The 15,129-nt window shown below is 39.4% G+C and overlaps 1 protein-coding gene across 1 annotated transcript; it reads right to left on the bottom strand.

The window, feature by feature from the left end:
• Window positions 1-2,040: 2,040 nt before the first annotated feature.
• On the bottom strand, window positions 2,041-15,093 carry LOC112463912 (solute carrier organic anion transporter family member 5A1). Its single transcript, XM_025030602.1, has 14 exons — window positions 14,739-15,093; window positions 7,525-8,014; window positions 6,556-6,609; window positions 6,151-6,256; window positions 5,358-5,574; window positions 5,095-5,238; window positions 4,735-4,950; window positions 4,534-4,641; window positions 4,196-4,429; window positions 3,367-3,909; window positions 3,077-3,266; window positions 2,817-3,005; window positions 2,581-2,732; window positions 2,041-2,496 (listed from the first exon to the last, which is right to left on the bottom strand). The coding sequence occupies exons 2-14, from the start codon at window positions 7,932-7,934 to the stop codon at window positions 2,204-2,206; spliced, it is 2,856 nt and encodes a 951-aa protein (XP_024886370.1). The 5' UTR covers window positions 7,935-8,014; window positions 14,739-15,093; the 3' UTR covers window positions 2,041-2,203.
• Window positions 15,094-15,129: the final 36 nt, after the last annotated feature.

Genomic DNA, 15,129 nt, shown 5'->3' with positions numbered 1-15,129 from the left:
TTTTTACTTATAAATATTACTTATAAATAACCGCACGGACTTATTGGCCAACCCAATACATTATGACGTAACACACGCGTTTCTCTTTCAAAGAGATTTTCTCAATATAAATCATTATTTACAGTATACAATCGCTTGGAATAAGATCTGGCGTTAATTCGTCATTATCTCTTCTTATCGACGTGTAAATTGAATTAAATTTGATTTAACATGTGTATTTTCCCTCTATTCACAGCACTTGGTATTATTCTCTACGGTCTTCTTCAAAGGTTACCGTTCGGAAGAAGTTTATATCACAAAGTAGGTATGTGTATATTTTACATATATATATATATGTAATTATTTAGTTCATACATCAATATGCATTACGGAGAGATCACACCGCTGTCTCAAAACTGGTGCGAACGGTCGACTTTGATGAAGTATACATTAATCTCGAAATATCCCTCTAAAATATAGCATATTGTGTATTATAATTTGAAAAATTGACAGTGGCGAACTAAACGGAGAGAATGATAAAATTATGTGAAACACTAAAAGACTGTTCTTCTAGAGGCATATACAAATCTATTATGTTTAGTACCCTTATCATTGAAGCTATAGAGTACTGAATAGCTACAGATAGGTATCCCAATTGACCAGCAAACGTATGCGCAAAAAGCAATTGTATATAAACTGTTTCTAATAAATTGTTTCTCTGTTTATTTATGGCTCAGTACTCTCTCAAACATTTCATTGAAGATGAATACAAGTGCGATAGAACAAAGCTTACATTTCCTCTATGCTATAATCTCATTTAACAATAATATGTATCTCTACATTTGTTATTTTGAGGTAAATTAAAATTGCTCCTACCCTCTACAGAATTTCATACCTGAGTAATTCCATATTTCTTTTATATCGAAATTGATTCTTCAAGATGCTTTCAGGTACAAAGCAAATATACTTTTTATATAGAGCTGTTTGCGTAAAGCCAAAACTTTGAGAAATAAAACAATATTAAAGTCAATTATCTGATTGATTTATCGAGCCACTGCAAATAAGAGTATCATTTCGTTGCTTGGAAGCATCGTTTGTATATGATATTTATATATATATAGTGTGTATATATAGTGACTTACAAGTTTCCTGAAATAGTACTTTCTAAGAATTTTCTACTGAATTTGACTAAATTGAAAACGAAGAATGAAAGAAAACGGGGGACAAGAGATCATTTGCGACTTACCGATGCGCAATTTTACGGATGCGCTTAAAAGAAAAATATAAAATACGAATCAATGCGTTGTTCAACGATAGAGATTACTCACAATTTGTTACATTATGATCTTCGTCATTTATAGATATCTTACTACACTAAATTGACTATTTGTTTCGAGAAACCTATCTCTTTTAGTTATAAAATAAATCGTAACTTTTACTCTGTGCTAATGATATTATATAGATCGTTAATTCTGATACTTAGTTTATATTTTTAAATATACATTTGTCTAGTCTTGTGTTTAAGGCAGGAATTTTTATATTTACAATTTCGTCGTTATGTTGGCCTTTTCTTGCAACAGCGCAAGGCTTACTTATCGCGATTCCATTCGGACGATAGAAATTTATCTATACGTTGCATATTCGCACGTATCTATCTTTCTTGCATATATTTACTCTCATTAACGATATTACTCTCATACGTAGTAACAGTATAAATCTAACAATAAGTGTGCCTAAGTGATACAATCTCGGGTTGTACGTCTGAAATGAACTATACTTATGCATTACGTATCTACTTATTGACATATATATGATTGCTGTAAAAATTTACGTTCTAGTGATATTTCCTAAAAGTAATCAACTTAGATAATTAAATTTGTGACAAATTATCTTGAGTAATAAATAACAGTTATGTATATACGCATATGACCACTATGTATCATACATACAAAAAGAAAAAGAATGTAATTGAGTCCATGATTTTTACATTCTTTAGCATGTGTAATATCATAGAAAACTATCATTTTTCTTCCTATAGATATTATTATGCATTTTCTTTTCTTTTTTTTTTCAACATAGAGATAAACGATGTATGTACATGTGTGGATATGTGAGTCTGTAGTATTCAGGTATAATCCATCAGCGAGCATATATAATTTGTCACAAATTTATGTATCATCAATTTGATATATTTATTTCTACGATGTCTAATATAAAATAAACATTAAACGTTGCGGTTATGATTTTCTGTCATACCACTTGAAAGTTTGATCTCGGCATCTGGCTCTTGCAAGGTAAGTGGCGCTTGCCTCGTATCGGAAACTTCAACTTCCGTATTTTTTGAACGATTTGTCGTCTCCACTGAATCTTGCGTTTGATTCGAAGACCCTGTTTCTTCGAGATTCGTTGACTTGGTAGGTTCTGTAGGCGACGAAATAGAGGATGGCGTGGCAATCTCGGAACTTGGCAGAGTCGCATCGCCATCTCCTAAATTCTGATGTGGTTTCTCTTCGAACACTACAGCATAGATATACATATGACGGCATGCACTATCGTTACATCAGCAATCGAGATATAAACATAATTATTTCATTTACTTACATTTATCTAGACTGATAATTGACCCTACAAATTCATTGACAGTGAAAGATGGCGGTTGATCTTCCATTTGTCTTCTCCTCCTTACGAGCCACCAATCAGTCAAAAATAACGCCAAAGCTAAAATTTTTATCCCAGCACATAGGCCGACATATCTGAAATAGTACACGCAACAAAATTATTTGCATAAAAGAGAAAATAAGTATTTTAAACATATCATATAGGGTAAAGAAAGTAACCTGTATCTAAATTGTTCAATGTCATAGAGTAAACATCGACCTCCCTTTTCTCCACAGGTGCTCTTCCACAGCAAACACGTGGAGTCAATCAAATTACCAAATAGTATTGGTGCTGGTATATAGCCGAATAGTCGAAAGATTACAAACTGCATGCCCAAAGCAAAAGATCTCTCTTCTTCAGAAACGGACCTATTTAATAGTTAATTTAGTATATTTAATTCATATATATATATATGTATCGTATAAAAGTGCCTACTTACCGTAATACTATCATGAGCAAAGGCATTTGAGTCACGGCGACAATAAATGTCATAAAGAACAAAAGAATTAGAAATGGAAATATAGTTCTACATGGTGAAGTGCAAGGACCTGCGGTTGCTACTGGCACGACGGTCACTTCTGCAAATTCCGCAGCAGCCGGTGGTAGCATAGTTAAATTGCCATGTATGCCTATAATAAAAAATCGCACAAAATGTCGATATACTTTTCCTTAAGAGGTAGTATTGAGACTATTACATCGATATACTTATAATAACATAACGAGACTTACATGCGCAATTTGTAAAATTCGATTTGGAACTGAAGGCAGTGCAACCTGCGTGACATGGACTAAAATAAGTCAGACCATTATTTCCGCAAACCGGCTCGACATCTGTCATTCGGCATTCACAACCAAAGTTGCAAGCGGCAGTGAGATTTACTTGAAAGGGTTCAGGACCCTTCGTACTACTGTTAAAGTATGGAATAGTGGTCCCAGCCATTTTTACGTTTTCGCAGCCGAGGAAAAATAACAGACCGTAACACACCAGACAAATTATATTTGAAACGAGAACAAATTGCACTGCACCCTTCGGCCTTAGTTCTAAACGTTTGAGCATACATCCACCAAAGAAAATTCCGATACAGGCGCCTGGTATAGCGACAGAGCCAGTAAAGATGCTGGCTTGACTTTTTCCCAGGCTGAATTGCGTTTCGAGATACTTGGGCAGAAATACCACAAAACCAGACACAATCACCAATTCCATGCATGCTCCTAAACATGTTACAACGTAGACTGGATTGCAAACGAGTCTCCACATACTTCGAGGAATATCTGTTAATAAGAAAAATAAGATTAAAAATCCGTAATTCTATTCTCTCTCTGCCACATTATCTGTCAGTGCTGGTCTACAACCTTGCTTTAAAGGGTATTTAAGCTCTAAGCTGTGAGAAATTAACCAATCACAGTCGAGTATTCTCTTCACATTTTAATGTGATTGGTCAATTTCTTACGGCTTAGAGCTTAAATATCCTTTAAAGCAAGGTTGTAGACCAGCACTCACGTCACTATAAATTTAACGATACGCTATATTGAATATTGAGATAATAGAAAAACTTACCTTTAACATCTTTGCCATAACCGCTATCATCGATCGTGTCTTTCTTAGGTTCTTTCGATTGCTCCTTTTCTTTCTGTGTTATTGGTTTATTCTTTTCTATAATTCGTATCTTTTCCTTTTCACGTTGTAGAGTTTTAGGAAAACTGAAGAAGGGTATCGCTACTAGAATGAGGAGCAATCCACAAAGTAGGAATCCCCCCCACCACATACCAACCCACCTATGATCTCCGGGATCTGTTTCGACATACAACGAATAAATTTGTGAATTTATATGAAATCAAAGAATTGGAAAAAAAGACGGATATACAATAAAAAATATCGAAAAAGCTTTTTCTTACCGATACTTATAATCGTCCCAGAAAACGAGTCCATATGAAAGGACAAAAGATACGCTCCAAGAAGAAAACCTAAAACTGGTCCAAAGGCCGCCATACTATACATACAACCTAAACAGATGAGATAAGAATCATGAATGCATTATTTGTCCATACAGTTTTATGTGGTATCTGACGTAACGAATAAAATATATAAAGACGCACCGATATATAAAGACGCACTTTCTGGTCTCACGTGATCGTCTATGTAAGTAGTACCAAGAGTAAATAAAGGAGAGCCACCGCATCCTAATAGTAACTGAGCAAGTACGAATAACATGACAGGTCCAGCTGTAGATGGAGATCCCTGTATACAATTGTCACCTCTTAAATTGTTGTGTGGTGCTAAAGGAGGTGAGGATAACCCAGATGAAAGTCGACCTAGACAAATTTTCAATTTGCAAATCTGTGTAACTCTTTCCTCTTTTTCAACGCTTCTTTTTATTGTATAATGATACCAACAATAAGATTGATTATAAATTGGAACTAAATTTCGCAAAAACGGCTGAAATGGTGGACACTTACCCAAACCCATATCTTGTTCACGTAAGGATACTCCGCGGCAGATATTATCCGAACTGGAATGATTCGCAGTTGTCGTCAAGTTGGGTTCTGCTGTGAAATGTGGCACCATAAAGATCATTGATCCCAATCCCATTATCACTGCACCTAAGTGGTAAGATATACGATTCAGTAAAATGGACATCTAGCCAGCATCGGACGTGCGTAGCATGAAAACCGCATGAGAAAAACGAAAAATTAGTCTTTAAATAAAACAAAGATTATACCTATCGCTATCCACACGGGTATGTGTCTGCGACTGCCGAGATAACTGACAAAAATGACAGTGATAACATTGCCGATCTCGTAAGAGCTTGCAATGAGGCCCGAAAGACTGGACGGGATCTCAAATCTTTTCTCTATGGTTGTTATCACAGAATTGATGTAACCTGAGCTAAGCGCTTGTTGCAACGTAACGAGGAACGACAGGAGAAATACAAATACCTGAAATCATGACACGTGCATATATGAGTGCACGAGAGAGTAGCTTTGATTTAATTTTAAATTTATTATATTACATTGCAATATCTAACGATATAAATTCGCATATGAAAGAATATACTCGTAATAAATAGATAGTTATATTTTAAGACACAGCATCTTAAATCTAATCTTTAGAATTTGCAATCTCACGTGTGTACATGTACGTTTTCGTAATAACATATTTTACGCGTATATAAACAGCTATAAATATCTTCATTCCGCGTTTAAATCAAGTGACGCGTATGCAATGTATTTGCACGAAAGACTAATGTATCAATCTATCCCGTATAGTTTTAACAGGATGTATTGTATGACCTTTCGAACACGCGCGATGAATCACACAAGGCCTGTGCTTTGTACGTCTGCATTCACTGCGTCGCTTGCTCACCGCTTAATGTGAGAATGCTTTCATGTATTCCTCCATCGCACCAAAATTTGTTCACGTAGCATGTTACTCTTGAGTGATATTGCACGCGCGCGTACATACACACGCGCGCGCGCGCGCGCGAGCGTATGTATGTGTGCCTCTATACGCACCTTGATTCCGGCAAATCTTTGAATGAAGACCGGTCTACAACTCAGAATCCCACAGTCCTTGGAGTCTGGATTAAACGGCGGAGTTTGCGCCCTCTCCTTCTCCGCCCTGAATATTCAAGGAGAACAAACCATGAACGACTGAACATCTCAAAGTAGAACAAAGAACAAAGCGAGAACAATGAGTAATTACAAGAGATAAAGATTGAGTTCGGAAAGAAAAGCTAAATCATGCGCGCAACGATGATGTATCGCACCAATCGCACTGAGAAAAAAAGTGCAGTTTTCTTTACGTTTAATATATAGCCGCACGTTCTTCGAAACAGGTATGCCGCGTGTATAGTGAGGAATAGATAATGATAATTACAAATATGCATATATAACAGCGAATAACAATATCAACTTTACCTGTCCACCATAGAAGCACTGGGATTTCTGCTGTGACATTTGATGATAAAATCTCTGAAAAATAACAAGAAAAACAAAGCGTGAATACATTGAGCTGGATGGCGGGGTGTTAATCGGCAAATATCGGTTACAATGCTAACTGTATGGTAGCATAAAGTTGGATTATCTGCGGCAAAATAAAGCAAAATTAAAGCGTCATCATCTCCGAAAGTATACAAAGTGACGAAAGTACGTTATCGCGTTTGCAGCCTTTTTCAAGTATTAAAATTATAAATATGCGGACGCTACGTCGCGTCGCGACGTTCATTGACTATGCAGCGCGTGTACATTTCCATATATTTTATACTAGTCTGACCAACTTTTAGAAGCGACCGATCGAAATGACAAAACGAACGTTGAGATAATTAGGAAAGAAAGATGGAGGCGAGGTCTAAATCTATTTGACGCACGGCAAAATGTGTCATGGTCATCGCTGCTCTCACTTTCTGTCTTTACTGGTTGTCTTTCGCGTTCTCGCATGATTTAGTCATTTCAGCGAGGCAAATGCAAAAATACATTTTGCACGAGCGAATATTGGCGCACCGAAGTGCAGGGTCAAAAATAATTGATTCGACACGACATACTCGCGAGACATTTTTTCTTTTCCGCAAGGAGAAAAGAAACCGTTTGTGAATATAACGACGTTAGTGAAAACAACCTAATGTTGAGGAAGTTATTTACCGAAGGAATGTGTGTGTGTGTGTGTGTGTGTGTGTGGGAGAGGGCGGAAGGAAAAAGAAAAAAGAAAAGTCTCGTATCCCGTATAAAGATGGAAAGAGAACAATAATAAAAAGTAAAAAGTGTGAGAGTTGAAGAAGAGGTCTTTAAGTGGCCTTAGATCAGGAGGAGTCATCATCATCACGATTGTCAGTCGTCGTCCTGTTCTCTTCGAGATCCGGACGACGGCGACGCGAGGTCGGGTCCGCTCACCTATGATCCACAAGGCCAGAACTCGGATTTCTACTGTGACACCTTATGACGGTGTCGTGGGTCAGTCTACCGGCGGTCGCCTGCAGCGGATCCGCATTGTCGTCGGTGCCAGTGCCGGCGCTTTCCGCGTAGAGGCCCGTCATCGCGTACATACTTTCGTTACGCCGGTGTCCGGCGTGATACGTGCTGCCGGACTCGGACCTCTTGTGACCGAAACCGCCGCAGCTCTCATTCCTCTTGTGGCCACTCTCGGATCGTTTGTGGCCGAAGGCACTGGATATACTCTCGGCACGTTTGTGACCGCTCTCAGGTCGCTTGTAACCGACGAAACCACCCCCCGATTCGGTGCGTTTGTGCGCAAACATGCTCGAGCTGGAGCCGTTTCTCTTATGCCCACTGGTGGACGCCATTTCTCTGTCATCTATCTCTCCCTCTTCTTTCGTCCCTTAGGTTGCTTCGAATATTACGAGTTTACCGATGACATTGTTAGCTGTAACAGAAATTAATTGTTCATCATAATAATTTTATTGGCGACGTGGAATATACTCTTGGCCAGCATTCGCGTATGATAACGATAGCGCGCGTTGTGTCTCGATTGCTTCAAGTTTGCTCCTTTTTCTACTCGCAATCAGACCATCGCGCGTCGCGTCGACACGTTTCTGCCATGGAAGAAGGCTGGCAAAGAGGCAAAGAGGCACAAAGGCAGTAACAAAGGTGATGATTCAACCGAGCTTTAAAAAGATAGTAGATAAAGATGTCGAATTGATATATCTCGAAATTTCAACGGTTCAATGAACCCACTTTCGTAAAGGTCAGGGCCTGGAAGTAACGTTCGGCAACGCGACGCGACGCGCGACGGTGCGAACGGTGCTTCTGTCCCATATCATTCTGTTCTCCGTTGTCGCTCATAAAAAAAATAGATAAGAAAATAAGTTTCAACAGATCCTCGCAGTCAATTCTCACAATCGTCGTATCCGAGGGTATAAATAAAAGTAAAAGTAAGTAAAAGTTTTCAAATTTTCCGAAAAATATTAAGATGTAAGTACGCGTGGACATTGCGTTATGCCTTACAACTTACAACCGCGAGCGTGTATCGAGTAATATTCGACGATTAGATATAAGTCGGGATCGATTGTTCGACGATGTAATCACCGTATCTTATACTCCACTCGTCGCCAAGTAAACTCAATCAAGCGTACGAACGCCCGCTACTCCCTCGTGTTTCTTTTTTTTTAGATTATTGATCGCGCGCGTCCTTGATTTCCTGCCGTTGAAAAATTGAAAGGGATACCGGTCGGATACCGGGGTATAGATCGACAAGGAATTCAAAGTCAAGGATACGACGACGACGACACGACGACGACACGACGACTGCGCGATCTATCTACAGCTACATCGTTATCGTAGGTCGTAGGTCGCGACAGGGAATTGTTTATAGTTTGTGGGTACAGGCTTAGCGATCGATCGGCAAAGCGAAGCAGGCAGGTAACAACTTTCAACGAGCATCTCCGTAACACGTGTCAAACTTTTCGCCGATTGTCCAATCGAGTAAAAAAAAATTCGGAGCATCGAAAAACTCTGGTTGAAAATTCAACGAGAAAAAAGATGTGCGAGTGGTTGACGCCATCCCGGACCCAGTCACATCCGGATTTATCAGAAGCATGAAACTATCATTTTAATTGTTTTCCCTCGTGAAAAAGATGAAATGCAATAGAATGTATGTAGCGTGTTTTTGTCATTCGTGAGAAAATAATTATCATGTAACAGATAAGGAGAAAACGTTAATCAAAAACCATACGAAAATTATCTAAAGGAAAAAATTCAGTCCGACAACCGACCAATCGAATAAATTTTATTATTCGAACAAGATTTTACTCATTTCTGCACTGATGACATCCGTGTGACAATCTGACAATATGATCGAACACATGCGAGATATAAATAACACGTGTCATTCGTCACGCACGAAACCAAAGCGTTTTGCCTTGGAAAAAGTTCCGATGGAGTCATTGTTGAGTCAAAAAATAATCACAAATGAGTACGTAGAATTACTTTAATGCTTATCATTAGTGTATTTAACGAGTGGTCGTGCGTGCGTCTGTGCAAAGCTGGCTGCTGGTGTATCATTTTGTGAGAACTTTTCAGGCATTGAGAGTTCTGGCTTCATTTTTAATAGGAGTTTGTCCTAAAGCTTCTTTTTCGCTTTAATGACCAGAACCATTTGTCTAACGTGTAGAAAGCTGTAGGATTATTAAAAATAAAGCCAAAACTCTCGATATTCTTAATGAGTTTTCACAAAATGATACGCCAGCTTTACACAGGTCGAGTGATCAATCTTATTGTTTTAGATCTTTCTTCGCGTTTGTTCGTTCGTAGACACTTGAAACTCAACTGGGACCTCGATTGAATTCGAATCTCGACATGACAGTAATTACCAAATTAGCGGCACACCGAATTGCGGAACACTAGGATCGCCAGACACCAAGGAGCAATGAACGAGACTATATAGAGCATGTACCGTTAGACGACAGACAGAATTTTCAATCACACACATTCATTCATTCATTCATTCATTTCGAAGCGCTCGTTTCGTCGCTCGTTCTTTGAATCCGCTAGCAGCGTACGAACGGTCGCGCGTCGCGCGACATATCGTGAATCATCGACAATCTTTTAGTTTGGTTTCCTGATACTGAATTTGCGCGTTAGAGTAGATTTTTGCATCGTGAATGCAATACCAAAATTTGTGCGGCAACGTATCCGGTAAATTTCGGAGATTAGATATCATTCGCGCACAACGTACCGAGCTACCAAGACTTATGAGGGAAAATTTGTTCGCGATGAATCTTTGTTTAACTTTAACTAATCGAGAAAACAATCGATTATAATAAATCCTTATAAATTAATAGCCATCCCGTGTGGCGTATGGCTCATTTCCGTTCATCCGCGCGGATGCATGGCACGAGTGCGAGTGCGGAAATGAATGTTGTTTGCGGTACGCTTCGGTTCGCTCGCGAATCGATCGAATGGCAAGCTATCAGATATAAGCGAGTCGCGACCCCATCTTCGGTGGTGAACCTACGGCCTAAACCGTCGAGGATTCCATTCCATCCATCCTCGCGCGCAGATCGAACGGTCCCTCGCGTGCTGGAAAGTCTTGGAGTTTCTCGCGCGTTTCTAGATCGGCCACTAGGTCACCCTTTCATCCTTGCGTTTATATGAGTTACCCGCAGGCCACGTGATACTGCGTCTCCAGCGCGATATTTCAATTTCTCACCGATACGTTTCTTTCCTTTTTATCCATTTTTACGCAATGACAAAACACATGCAGATAGATTACTCATCACTTTAAAGGACTTTAATTCATCGAGTATTTGGAAATGGAGTAAAACACTGTATCGCCACACAGTGCTTATACCAATGGTGCGCTAATTATTGTCGTGAATTCGCGTTGAAATTATACAAGACACGTATCTCTAATTATCGAATCCCGCTCCAACGGGCAATAGTGCCGTAGTATTGTAGATCATTGTAGATCGCGGCACGTAAAGCTCCGATTCACCGCTTTACCGTTGCACAATGCCATGCATGCGCTTATAAGAATCGCACCGCCCACCTTCGTGACAGTAGATTATTTGTCGAATGCAAAAGCGAGAATCTAGACAGTTCAGACATATAGCTGGATCTGACAATGAGCGTAGCGTGTCCTACATTTCAGGACCAATGAATTTCTTTATGCGTTTGTTTTTCTGCTCCAGGTTTTCTGCTTAAAATTTATTGACGTTAACTATGGACAGAGCCCAGGGACTAAAAAGAGTATGTAACAAGTATACAACAGGTGAAAAATGCATAAGTAATACGGTGTATTCAGACTATTTTCAACTTTCACATTGTGCGAAAAGAAAATGTTGACAAGTATCTACGAAATATTTTACATAATCACCAATACAAATGAGAGCGATCGTCTGTCGCGCACTGTTGAAGTCTCGACGTCTTCCCCGCCCCCCCTCTCTCTCTCTCTCTCTCTTTCTCTTTCTCTCGTCTGTCTATCTATCTGCGCGAAAAGGAACCAGAGATACAATATAAATATGTACTGCAATGCAGAAAAATTTAATGCGACACTACGAGTTATATAAGTCAATGCTATAACGATGACTAACGTGTGTTCTTGCATGCCCTGTCTCATACAAATTTCATTCGCTTTAAATAAAAATTTTTACTTCTTCATCGAACACTTATCACAATCAATTTACAATACATCACTAAAACTTCATTATAGATGTTTTTAAAGTTTGATAAACAAAATTTAATTATTTATGAATTCGAAGCTTTTCATTATTTGTTGTTATCAATTTTCCTATACTTGACTGATAATAGTCAAAAACTGACTTTTGAAATAGCTCGGCAACATCCCTACTCTTTCCTTCATCTTCTTCGGCATTCGATGTGATTTACTAAATAAAAATTTTTCAAACTTTATTGATTCTTGGCGTAATTTAGTCAATTTGAATCACCACAACTCCACGTTTTCTAAAGTGATGTAAAGAAACTTCAATGTTCTTGGATGGTATCCAAAGCGTATCTGTATAACGCTGTTATAATTTCCTGATCGTGATGTCCGATTGTGCCAGGCAAAACTACGCGCACCACCGATCCGTCAATTTTACACGAAACATTATGTATTTGTATGAAAAATACATATAAATATATTCCCATAACTTGTTCTATTTATAAAAATTAATTTCGAGATAGATAGAAATAAAATTTCACAGTTGTTATTAATTTTGAATGATTAATAGTACTATAAGTACTATAAGTAGTGTCAATTAGATTCTTCGCTGGCTACTTCGTAGCCAGGATTCAGATAAAGCACACAACGCGTGGGTTCTATTCTCATATAACACGCGCAGAGGGCCCTTAGAGGCCCTCACGCTGAGAAGAGGGCACGAATCTAACAACTAACGAACGCATGCATCTATATTTCTATAACGTTGCGCGCGGGATTTGTTCATTTGTCTTATATTTCGCGTCACTGAGCGCGTGATTGTCGAGTATGAGAGGAAATTATAATTGAAAATGTTCGATAACCGATCGACCTTAGCTTCGTTTCTCGTCGCATTAAATCGAGAAAGTGGTCGTTTCGCGTTAACACTTTTTTATGAAAGTCTCTTTCATCCTAGCGATACCGTGTCCATAAAGACCGATGGGACGATGGCCGATGGGACATTACTTGTTGTATAGCTCGAAAGAATTTTATTTAACTTGAAAGAGAGAGAGAGAGAGAGAGAGAGAGAGAGAGAGAGAGAAAGATGCGCGATGGCTTTTGACACCAGAGATACGCGAGAACGTGTGACATATCGTGTATCATTCGTTTCGTATCAACCTTATACCTAATATTACTGTTAAGCACTAGCGTTTCTTTTCTACTGCAGATTTTATTGCGACTTGCGATATATCTCGAAATCTCTTATTACTTAAAACAGAACGATTTTTTTCTGTCACGATACTATCCCGAGTTTGTTTCAAGACGGTACTTTTCTTTATCCAGCTGGTGGGGAACATGTGTGGGGAACGGAGACGCCAAATTTTTCAATAGCCACATTAAGAAACGCAACACAGTTGACGCTCGTCTGCGAGAAATGCATTACGTAACTGTCACGATAACGAAACGACTGCTTGAAATCAAGAAACGCACAGCGATACGTGACTTTCAATTTTAATGGTCGAGACTTTCGAAGACACGTTTCAAAACCAAGAGGGAGCCGATATAGAAACGGTAGAAAAATTTTCGTTCTTTCGAAGCTACAAATAACTCCGACGCGTATAACACTACGTCTTGCTACGTATCAAATACAATCGCGTAATATTTTACAAATAGGAAAAAATATGTACTGATTTAATTCAAAAATGAAAATTTGGATCCTAAAACTTGTATAGCTGACTCCTTCTCCTCGTAAATGTATGGCAAGAATTATATTTCCAAGTAACGTTGCAAAGAGATCGTTTTATATTCCTACGTGCGCGTCAATCTAATATTCTAATCATTCTAATGGATGACTGCGTGGGTCAACTATCTATGTTAATTGAAATAGTAATTAAAGCTAGGACGATCCGAGAGAGGTACACGGTACACTTTGCATACAAAGTGGTGTAAGTACGCGCGATTAATATTATTTCTTCGCAGGAATATCATTTTTAGCGTATTTTCAAACATCATTAAACTCTCCAGTTGATTAAGCCAAAAACACGCGCGCACGTGTTCCATATTCCACAAAGGCTTGAAATTTTAGGATTGACACATGACCATGTGACCATGTGACCATGAAACTGCGACAAGGTTCATTTCATCAAATTATTGCGTGCATAAGTTTATGTCCATAATGGTAAACGAATCTACAAAAAGAAACGACAAAACAATTTTTAATAATAAGAAAATATTATAAACTCTTAAAACATATATAGAAAAGTAATTAAACTCTTTTCTTTATCACAGTGGTAACTATAATTACAAATAAAAGCTGAAAGTTTATTTTATATATAATTTTTTTTACAACATTTATCTTTTAATTTAGAAAATCCAACTAACACAGACCATTCTCGTGTTCATCCCGCATTAAGATAATGGTTGGTTTAATACGACTTTTAATACTACGTTCCCGTACGCAAGAATGAACGAGTTATTGTGATGTAATAAGCAAGAGAAACGACCGGACAGAGCGTTTCAGGTTTCAGCTGTAAAAAGAAACAAAAAACCTATAATTCAGTATCCTCATTCACTTGTCAGTGAGATCAAGCTGACGGAGATAAGTAAGCCGAGAGGAAAAGTTTAGGCAGAATCCTACATCGCGTACGCCCGAGACCCGAGATAAGCTCGCGGAACAGCGGTGTTTCGTGGGGCGCGACTCAAAGAACACAGAATTAAAAGGAAGGCGAGGATTTACGCGACGCGACGTAAAGATTCGATGATGTAAGTTGCTAGCGTGGATCGTGCGTGGCACGCGCCAAGCTTGGGATTTTCGGTGCGACGCGACGCGAGTCGCGAGTGCTCGCGAGATAGGTGTCGACTGTCGGAGCGGACTCGAAAAACGGGATCTCGCGTCACGCGACCCGAATCTCGCGGATAGGGATAGGTCCGACCGAACGAAAGGTTAGAAAGCACGTTTGTCGAGGACGAGCGAAGCATAGTCCCAAATATGGAGGGGAAATACGTGACTCACGGTAAGGACAGTGACTCCGGGATACTCCTTCGTACCCAGGGCCAAGCCAAGTGAAAAATCCTCGTGACACGCGCGTTCCTCTCCAGGCTACATCGGGCGAACGCACTCGCACCTCGCACCTCGCACCACACACTGCAGGAACAGTTGCGATCAGTTGCGGACTTTGGTGCAACTTGCCTTGCCGCACGCTCGCGCGAGCCTTGGCGCTCGGCTCCGACAAGTCGGTACAACGTCGGTGGCAATCACATTGATAGCCGTTCGGACGTCAGCTCCCTTCGAGGATCGTACACACACCAGCTCACACCAGCTCCAGCTGTGTTTTTGCCTGACCATCGAGAGGAACTCGAGCATGCGCATGCGCTCTCCGCGGTGCCGCCACTGTCGGCACTGT

This window comes from Temnothorax curvispinosus, unplaced genomic scaffold (genome assembly GCF_003070985.1).
Source record: "Temnothorax curvispinosus isolate PA1 unplaced genomic scaffold, ASM307098v1 QBEX01013735.1, whole genome shotgun sequence".
In the NCBI taxonomy this organism is placed as follows: domain Eukaryota; kingdom Metazoa; phylum Arthropoda; class Insecta; order Hymenoptera; family Formicidae; genus Temnothorax; species Temnothorax curvispinosus.
The sequence above is the reverse complement of the archived record's forward strand: the minus strand, read 5'-3'. Positions and strand labels throughout refer to the sequence as shown.

Bases quoted from the DNA above. Each gene is read 5' to 3' on its own strand.
- LOC112463912 (XM_025030602.1), bottom strand. From the start codon at position 7,934: ATGGCGTCCACCAGTGGGCATAAGAGAAACGGCTCCAGCTCGAGCATG. The intron at 4,951-5,094 runs GTAAGTGTCCAC...AAATTTGTCTAG, and splicing joins TGAACAAGATATGGGTTTGG to GTCGACTTTCATCTGGGTTA. The intron at 3,267-3,366 runs GTAAGTCTCGTT...TTTTTATTATAG, and splicing joins GAATTTTACAAATTGCGCAT to GCATACATGGCAATTTAACT.